This window comes from Argiope bruennichi, chromosome 4, assembly GCF_947563725.1.
Source record: "Argiope bruennichi chromosome 4, qqArgBrue1.1, whole genome shotgun sequence".
In the NCBI taxonomy this organism is placed as follows: domain Eukaryota; kingdom Metazoa; phylum Arthropoda; class Arachnida; order Araneae; family Araneidae; genus Argiope; species Argiope bruennichi.
Window position 1 is genome coordinate 120,102,362 of NC_079154.1, and position 10,047 is coordinate 120,112,408.

The 10,047-nt window shown below is 27.1% G+C and overlaps 1 protein-coding gene across 1 annotated transcript; it reads right to left on the bottom strand.

The window, feature by feature from the left end:
• Positions 1-929: 929 nt before the first annotated feature.
• On the bottom strand, positions 930-4,251 carry LOC129966600 (uncharacterized). The gene is made up of 2 exons (XM_056081092.1): positions 4,116-4,251; positions 930-2,369 (listed from the first exon to the last, which is right to left on the bottom strand). The coding sequence occupies exons 1-2, from the start codon at positions 4,119-4,121 to the stop codon at positions 1,677-1,679; spliced, it is 699 nt and encodes a 232-aa protein (XP_055937067.1). The 5' UTR covers positions 4,122-4,251; the 3' UTR covers positions 930-1,676.
• Positions 4,252-10,047: the final 5,796 nt, after the last annotated feature.

A 10,047-nucleotide genomic window follows, 5' to 3' on the forward strand; every position in this document is an offset into this window, starting at 1 on the left:
CTCGTCAAATGACCACGGCTCAAAATTACTAGGTGCGTCCTAAAATAGCCCTAGTGTTGCTTAAAACGGGACTTTAATATAACTAACTAATCTATGATTCAGGAAGAACAAATCTTAACATACATCGGATTTTTTTTTCTAGAATTATTGTTAATTTTTGAACTGGATTATCATTAGAAATCTGAAAACATTGCATTATAAAATATTTATTCAAATATAATTAAGTTAAAAACACTAATTTGAAATGTATTCCCTTCAAACCCTTTGAGTACCAATATTCTTTATAATCTTTTTCTCTGCAATCGAACAGAAAATGAAGATAATAGCTCCTGTATTAGACAAATCTATTCGATTTTTTTTTTTTTTTTTTTTTTTTTTTTTTTTTTGCAAACGTTTTTAAACCCCCGTCATGCTAGGTCATGATTGCCAAATACATTCTCCCCACCATCAAAAAAAACTTTTATTTAGAACTATTTAAGATTATTTTAAAAGGTTAGTGGAATGTATATGTCCTGTTGTCAAATGGTTAAAATAATACAAAGATATAATTCAATACCTTATTTTATGAAAATACAATATTATAACTTGTTCTGAAAAATTAGTTTGAATTTGTTGGATTAGTTCAACTAATAACTAGTTCAGTAAGCGATTATCATTTATGCATCGATTAAAGGGTTTCAATAAAGGGATGACTTTTTGAAGTTTGTTGCATCATTTCAATAAGTAATGCAACATGCTTCAATAGTAAGCAAAATAACAAATTCAAGAAAAAATTTTAGCGGCACATATCACAAATTCAAAAAAAAAATATCTAAATTCACACGTTTTCAATTTTGGATAGAAATACTTCAATGTTATAGAAAAAAAACTTACACATCTTAAACAATGAAAAATTTTATTTTCGCTACAATAAATTCTGAAGTGAAAATCGAGCAGTGCGTGAAGACACGTGCAACAAAATTAATGACAGTAAAGTTTTTTGAACCATTTGAACAAATATTAAACTTGTTAGATTTCTAAAAATTTAAATCTTTTTTTATATTTCTAGAAGAGAGAGTTTTTAACATAAACTCAAGGGAATTTTATAATAATAGGAATAGTTCTGAAATCTTACAGCAATTGGATTGTGGGTGCCGTGAAATCCAATAAAAATTTGAATAAAACTTGAATGTAAAATATTTTCAACGAAACTTTTGTAGATAAGTATTGAAGTATACCTTACGGTTTCAAGTTAATACAACCAAAACGCTAACTTGCTCGATATTAATGCTGCATAAAGCAAAAAAAAGAAAAAAAATCACATTTTATTCATTTACATTTTTAACGATGGATTTTCTCAGTTTATTTTTCTATTTCATAAAGCATGCTTCATTTTTTATTTCTAAATTACAATCAACAAAATTTTTTTAATCTTAAATTATTCTCTTTCTATATGTCCCAGTGCTTACTCTGTACAAATGAAAGGGGTTAATATATCACCATCCCCCTCAGACATTAATGATCATTCATATCAGAGTAAATCTTTTTAGATTTGTTTTAAATTTAATGAATTATACATAAGCGTGAAATTTATCAATCTTACAATGTATATTAATTCCGTTTGTACCTCAAAATAATTAGAGTTTAATTTGAATCCTTAAATAATAAATATCAATTAAATCAATTTAAATATCAATTTAAATAAAGTGAAGCGGAAGGAAATCAGTCGAAATTTCTATAAATCCAGGAGCATCCAGCCTCATAGGCTCGTCCCTATTAAATTGCTTTAGAATATAAGTTGTAATCGTCATGAACACAGGAAGTACTTTTACTACATCAGCCGAATTCCAAGATAATATATAGAAAAAGCAAATGTAGAGGGAATTCACTAAGAGCTTGTAAGGAGCAGGTCCAAAACTGTTCATACTTGCAATCGCCACGGACACGGCTAAGCAATTCGCATACATCAGTAACCAGAACGGCGAATTTTCAAATATTATAGCCGGGAAATCAATTATCATGAATACAATAACAATTACATCAATAACGAAACCGAAAGGCGTCAAAAAGAAAATTGATAGGATTAGCAGTCCTATCAAAAGTCTGTTGTTTCTTCTGGTGAGTATTATGTACACTATCATTAGGAGGTCTAGTATCTGCAAGACCAATAACCAGGTGAAAGCACGAGTCTCTACGAAGTAAATGACTGTCAATCCGGTAAATAGAGTTGCCACAACCAAACGTGGTAGTCGTTTCTTCTTTATTGACATACCGACGTACACGCACTTCATTATGTTTAAAAAACTCCATAGGAGAAGGTACTTTTGGGAGACGTTGAAGAAAGGTTCACATGATACATCTTGCATTGTTATATTGAAATTCATGGTGGCCTAAAAAAAAGAAAAGAGATTGGATCATGTAAAATTCTTAACAAAGTCTAAGATGTGTTTTAATTCGATTGCAAAAGTTTAGATGCATTGTTTTTGCTATGACAACAATAAGCTTCAAGAAATAAAGAAAACTTGGAGTATACTTTCATCAGTACATCATAAATCTCTTAGGAAAAAGGGACGATTTATAAATCATAGTATATTTCTCTAAAAAAATATTGAGCACTACAAAAAAAATGTTTAAAAATATTTACTATAATATATATATATATATATTTTTTTTAATTCATCATTGCATTACGTAAAATCTATACATAATTTGTATACAATTGATTACAATCGTTAATCGGCAAAAAATAACTCTCTTAACTACAGATATCACTTGAGGATCCGAAATCTATAAGGAGACTGTTAATTTTTGATTCTATTGTTGGAAGATAAAAATAACAAATCATTTGACATCAATGAAATATACCAATAAAAAAAAATTACAAGAATTGGTTTTTGAACTGTTTCAATACTACCGACGTTGAAGAGTTAAAAAAAAAAAAAAAGGCTTAATTTTTCAGGCTACAATAAGAAAAAAAAATTGAAACTTCGTAGTATTATCATTTAAAATTATGCTTTTCAAACAGAAAAAAACATTAGGTTTATAGTGAATCGTATTTGACTTACAAATGATATTTTATAGTCAAAACTCATATTTTGTATAGAAAAAGAGTATAATATTATTTTACAATCCATCACAATGATATTTCTCAATTGCAATAGATTAAAACTATGTAAATATTTATATAAGTTCCATTTCCATGACAGAAGGTGGTAAATAAGATTATAAGTCAACATACTAGTAAAGTTTAGCTTTCAAATTCTAAAATACTAAATTTATGCTCTATACTTTTCATCTTGCTGCAAAATAAATCAAAACTATATTAAGAACAAAATTTGAGTTAAAATATGTTTACTTTACTTCTAGATGCTTTATAACTTTACATTCAATATTTAACAAAGCAGCTTATCGAACATATAAGGTCTGAAATATTTTTAGCCAATAAATTTAATACAAAATTTTAAAAAAAAAAATTTAGAAGTGATATGAAAAAGGATAAAACAAATAAAAGGTTATTTTCTAAAAAGTATATATAATGCTAAGTGATTAAATTATCGGATTGAGAAAAAATTTGAGTTTAGATCTTCTGAAAAATAGTTTTTAGATTAATTTGAATCTAATACAGAGCTAGAAATGTAAAAGAAATTAAACTGTATGTTACCCCATATTAAATTTTTATTAACATACATTAAATTTTGAAAAATCGATTTATTTCATCCAAATTTTCTTACTTCTGCATAAAAGGGTCATTGAAGTTATATTCTGTTACAAGAAATAATATCTGTGAATTGTTTGAACTTTTTCTGGTAGAATTTTAAGCTTCAACTAAAATAAAAATAATAATAATAAACCTGATAAATTTCTATATTTGTAGTATAACATTAAAATAAAGGATCTATGAAGTGATTTTGAGACTTTAAGAATTACATTTCCGTATAAATATTTTTTTTTCATATAATATCATTTGGAATTTAAAAAATAATTGGGAATTAATTTCCTTCATGTAATAGCACATAAAACATCCCTCTTCTTCTCTCACAAGATTCATAAAGCTTTAAGTGGCCCCACATGCAGTAATTTTGTTTTTTTAATTAAAATGAACTTCATTAACTCATTATAATAAAGAAAAATCTTACCCACATTCTGTGAAATAGAAACTAGTGAAAGTAATTATGCGCCCTGATAATGATGAGTTATTTACTGTTGGACCATCTGCGAATAAAACATTGAGCATTCCTGAATTGTATTCACTTAACAGAGAGCAATTCATTTTTTTTTCCCCCCTTTTCTTTTTCTTCTTTATGACTCCAGTCTTTATCTATATTTTGTCACCTCAAAAACCTAGCAAGAAGAGTAAATTATATTAATCAAGACAGAAGACAAATTTTTATTAAGATTGGAATAATTGCATAAAGTAAAAAAAAAAAAAAAAAAAAATGTGAAATAAAATAGGGCTGCAGTGTGAAATAATTTTTTTCAACAATGTACTTAAGCAACTACATATTAAATAATTTTAGAAGCTATAATTTTCTGGTAAAAGGAATTAGGAAACCGGATCTATAAAATAAATTAGAAAAATTTGTTACATACTGTCCTCGAGTCTTTTCACTGAGAACATTTTCAAAATTGTAACTGAAATTCCTGCTGTTTGTTTGAAGAGCAATATTAATAAGCAAAATTTAATTTCATCTTAAAATGCCTAATAATTAAAAATCAATTGTTTTCATTTCCTGAAAGAATGCAAGGTCTTTTCAATTCTTATGTTTTGGGATCTTTTTTGTAAAATAAGATTGTGAAATATGAATTAAAGAAATTGTTTTAAAAGTACTTGAGTAAAATAATCTTAAGGAAAGCTTGAATTACAATAATTAAATCAAAGAAATGAAAAGAATGATGTGAATAATTTATATTTTTATATGAGAAAAATGTTAAGATGTTAAGCATAAAAATGTTTAAAAAATGCGAAACTTTAATCTATAAATGATTCTAGCTGCAGTTTATATCCTCAGTATAAAACTGCAATATAGATATAAATGCGAACTTTTTTTGCATTTGCTTGGATGATTTTAGTTATTATTTAGAAAAACGGAGACTTAATTTTCTAATGACAAATTGCCTTGTTTTCGAAGCCATATAATTGGAGAAACGGAATTAATTCGGCAACTTGAATTGCTAGAAAATAATAGAGATCGTTTCTAACTTAATTATTGAAATTATATTTTATAAATAATCGAATTCCAATTCTTTAATGAGATTGTTTCACTGAATTACTTTCAGAATTACTTATCTCATTTCAACATAAAGTCTATTCTTTCATCTCAAAAATAGCTCGTTCATATCTTCAAAATAAAATATTTATTGTTCATTAACTGTTACCTTTTCGTTTAAGTTATGTCATAGAGATGGCACCACAAAACAAGGACTGGAAAAAAAAACTAGGCATTATAATGGAGGATTAGATCGTGCTGCCATCTTTAGTGGAATAAAGAAAACTAGATATGATCATTTTTTATTATTATTGACCTTTTTTTCTCCTTTCCTCTTTCTGCGATTATAAATCTGCATTTCAGTATTTTGTAATTTTTTTTAACCTTTCAAGAAAAAATGTGACTAAATGCTAAACTTTCTTTTTACAAAACAGTTGTGTGATTTGACACGAAAAAATTCAATCATAAAAATCAAACAATACGTAAATATAAAAAAATAATCATAAAATTAAATCATAATTTTTTTCGGAAATATTACTGTATAAACCAAGATGAAAATATTTAACCGGATCCTAAACTAATTATGATATTCAAAATTAGACTTTAATTAATTTTTTTCAATAAAAGTTTGTGCTATTCTACAAATGTAAAAGAATATTTAAGATTCTTTTTAATTGTAATTATTAAAGAGGTATGGAGAACAAATTCAGGTAAACTGCACTTTCTTTTTAAAAATGAATGTGATTTTAGTGCTTGATGAATTCATTTTAAAAATATGTTTCAGTTTCATAATCAAGGCTTTTGTATCTCAAAATATTTGTGAATAATTGGTTAATTCTGAATAATCACGGAACATGTTAAAAAAATGTGAATAAATTTAGAAATATTCAGTTTTTAATTCAACAATATTAAATGGAATAAATAAATGAATGTTTAAGAAAAATATATTATTGAGTTTTTACTCTCACAACAAATTTTTAAGATGTTCATTTTATTTTAATGTAATTTCGAAAAAATGAATCTGCGTGTTCTTAATGGAAGAATAAACGCCACAGTAATAGCTGCTCTTTCAAAATCATGATATGTTTCTTTAGAAATTGTAAATGCTTGTTAAATATTAGAATAAATCAAAATACGAAAAACGGCATAAAAATTTTCGAAACAACTGGTTTCAAAAATTCTCGATCACTTCATTCTCATATATTTAATAGATGACATTTGTGCTTTGTCCAATTTTGAAAAAATTACTGAATGTAAATATATTAATTAATAATTAATAAGCACATTGAAAGGACACATAAATAAAAAGATAAAATCTTTCATCCTATATTAATGAGAACTAACCCCCCCCCCTCCACCCCTCCCTTTGTTTGTGCTTGTGTTTCTTTCCCATAGCCAATCTTTATTTAAACCAGCTGAAATGCTTTTGAATAATTTGGCCCAAATAAGATTGTTACAATTCATGTATTGAACACGTACACTTTTCAGCTATATCATTCATATAGAGAGAGAAAACAAATATTCAGGAAAACATTAAGCGCAATGATGCATTTCATTCAAAAATTCTTTTATGCCTACAATTTTGGTAAAATTAATAGCTAATGTTTTGGCTCAATAACTCTGGTATAAAAAAATATAATCCATTCATCTATCTCCTTGTTATTTTTAAGTTGTCTTATTCACATATATATAAATAGGAAAAACTATACACTTTCGTTTAATTGAATGTCTCGGAACTATTTTTTAATTCAAAAACCATATACCAAATTTAATTGAAATGTACATCACAATAAATGAATCATTGTTTGCCACGTTAGAATTGTTTATACTAAGAACTGTTCGCTTATCTATTCACTGCATTCGTTTTCGGAAATTTTTTGTAACTTTTGTTTAGTGTCGTTTTTCTGTGTTCTGTATGCCACTCAGTTTTATTTTTCTCACAATGTTTTTTTATTTCTTTGTCTCTGCAATGATGAATAAAAGAAGATTTCATCATAATATCTGATATTTTGTTTAAGTTTTTCTCTACAGATATTAAAAAAAAATGTAATTTATTCTATTTTTTATCATTTGCTAAAAAGGAATAAAAATAAAGAATGCAACCATTGAAAACCACAAAACCTCAAGATTTTCATAAAAACCTTAGGCATCTTCAAAATAAAATAAACCCTTTTTTTTTTTTTTTTTTGCATTCGAAATTATACTAAGTATTGTAATCGTCGAAGAATTCAAACTCGAGATTTTAATAAATCCCAAAGATTAAAAACCTCCTTAAGCCTGCAAAATACATTTTGGAAATCATGTCTGCTCTTCTGTCTGTGAACTGGATCTCTATATCTATATATCTATCTCTCTCTACAAAACGAAGAGAGCTAGATGGTTGAAATTTGGTATAAAAATTTAATAGATATATATATATTAGTTAGTAGATATCTAATAGATTAGCAGATATATATGAAATTTGAAAAAAAAAATTACGTTAAAGATACCGTCTATATATCTGTACTTTCAAAATCACGTTAATGCGATAATTCTAAAGCGTAGTGATTTATATAAATATTTGAAATTTAATATTTAATATTATGATTACAATTGTAAGTCTGTGTCGAATTACATCCAATCTATGTAGGTCTATGTCGATTTCTGGTTTCAATCGATCGAAAAAATGAAATCCAAAATACGCATTCAGTGTTTCGGTGTTTCTGTAATAACCGCATTCCAACCAGGGCCGGCCATCTGGGGGGTGCGGTGGATGCTATGTACTGGGGTCCCGCGAAGGAGGGGCCTCCATCATAATCAAAAACTAAAATAATGCTCTGAACGGCAATAGGGGGATGGAAAGAAGAGAAGAAGAAATTTAATTGGAAGAATCAACATATTTTGACATATACGAAGTTTATAGATATATTACAGTTTAGTGCAACATATTATAAAGTACAGTCATTTATCTCACCTACTAGGTAAAATTGCATATATTACTTTGATAATTAATACTATAAAATGTTTAATATTTTTAGATCTAATCCTGTCCATGTCAAGGAATTATTCCTCTGGGTGTCAAGACTCTGTTTCTAAAAAAAATAAAAAAATAGTAGAAATTAAAAAAAAAAAGTTACATTTCAAAAAATCACGAATATATTTGTTTTTTTGTCTACGAAGTAATTCTGGCAATGAAATTGCTTCCACTTTAGAAGTTACAATTCAAGCTTCAACTGGCAAAGAAAGTTCCGCACAAATTAGACAATCTTGCAATGAAAGTGTAGAAACTGTGAAAATCTTTGTAGAACCATATGTGACCGGAGAAGGACTAGCAAAAGTTCTATTGGAAATATTAAGAGAACTTAATTTAGATATTATGGATTTTAGGGAACTGGCAGACGGCAACGGTAGCAACATGAAAGGGAAATATAAAAGTGTGCAATCTAGAATAATTGCTCTAAACCCATATGCAATTTATGCGTCTTGCCTATGAACATTGTTTTAATTTATTAATTTGTTATGCCGCTTCCAGCAATATATATTATATTGTTATATTGCTTAACTTCTGCATCTACAAACGGATGGGAAATTCTACAAAAGCATTTAAACATTACTTTTAAACTATTAAGCGACAGTCACTGAGAAGCCAAAATAAATGCGGTTAAAGCAGTGTATATACAGTTTGAACAAACTTGTAAAACCCTAGAAGAATTTATTCATTCAAAGAAAAATGATACAGCGGTATCCGAAGCTAAAAGTTTATTGGATTCAATACAAGAAATGACATCTATTTTATTTAATGATACTTGTTTAATAGTTTGGATTACAATATTGTCCGAAATTATCACTATCAATAAACTATTTCAAGAAAAACAATCGACTGAGCTTTTAATTCAGTCAATAAAATTAAAACTGAAATCCAAAATTTAGCTCATTCTTAGACGAATTTGAGTCTTTCAGAATATTTTATTGAAAAACGAATTCGAAAAAGAAAAAAATTATATTTCGAAATGGCAGAAGATAAAATTATAGAAAACTTGGTTGAGGAAATTTAGATGTTATTTTTTAACTCTGTAACTGATGCTGTTATTTTACAGATAGAAGATAGATTTAAGCATTTCAAATTAGTTACTGATATAAAATTTTTAGAAAAACATAAATTAGAGAAATGTTCCAAAAACTTTGTAAAGTTTTATAACGAAGACGTAGATGGAAACCTCATCCAAATAATTATTTTGCTACGGGATTTGATTTTGAATGAAAGGAATGTAAATAACCTACGAGACGTACTGCAATACACACTAAATAATAATTATAATGAATTATCTCTAAATGTATTAACTGTGTTAAAACTTTTCTTTATATTACCAGTTTCTATAATAAATGCTGAGCGCGTTTTCAGCAAATTAAAATTAATAAAGAATTATCTTCAGTCAGGTATTTGTGCATAACGCTTAAATGCATTGCTGTACTAAGCATTGAAAAAACAAAAAATTCTAATTTTCTTGAAGTAATTAATAGCAAAAACAAAATCACGCATTAAATAAACATGCAATAGTAAATATGTGTTCGTATTTTTTTTTTTTTTTTTTTTTTACTTTGCAAAAAATATAGGGCCCGAAATGGTTTCTTGCACCCGGACCCCTTCATAGAGAAGGCCGGCTCTGATTCAAACGATCAATCGCCAAACATCTTATCTTGCGCTGATAGACTCTTATTTATATAAGAGTTTGCCTATTGTTTGCCATTGGCATGAAGCTAATAATACACAAGTCCTGTAACTACATTTATTATCAACATAAAAATAGTTACTGGAAAACATTCCTACTGTATTTGTTTTTTGTTTAAATTACCTTTGAACATTATTGTGTATTTTTAAAAA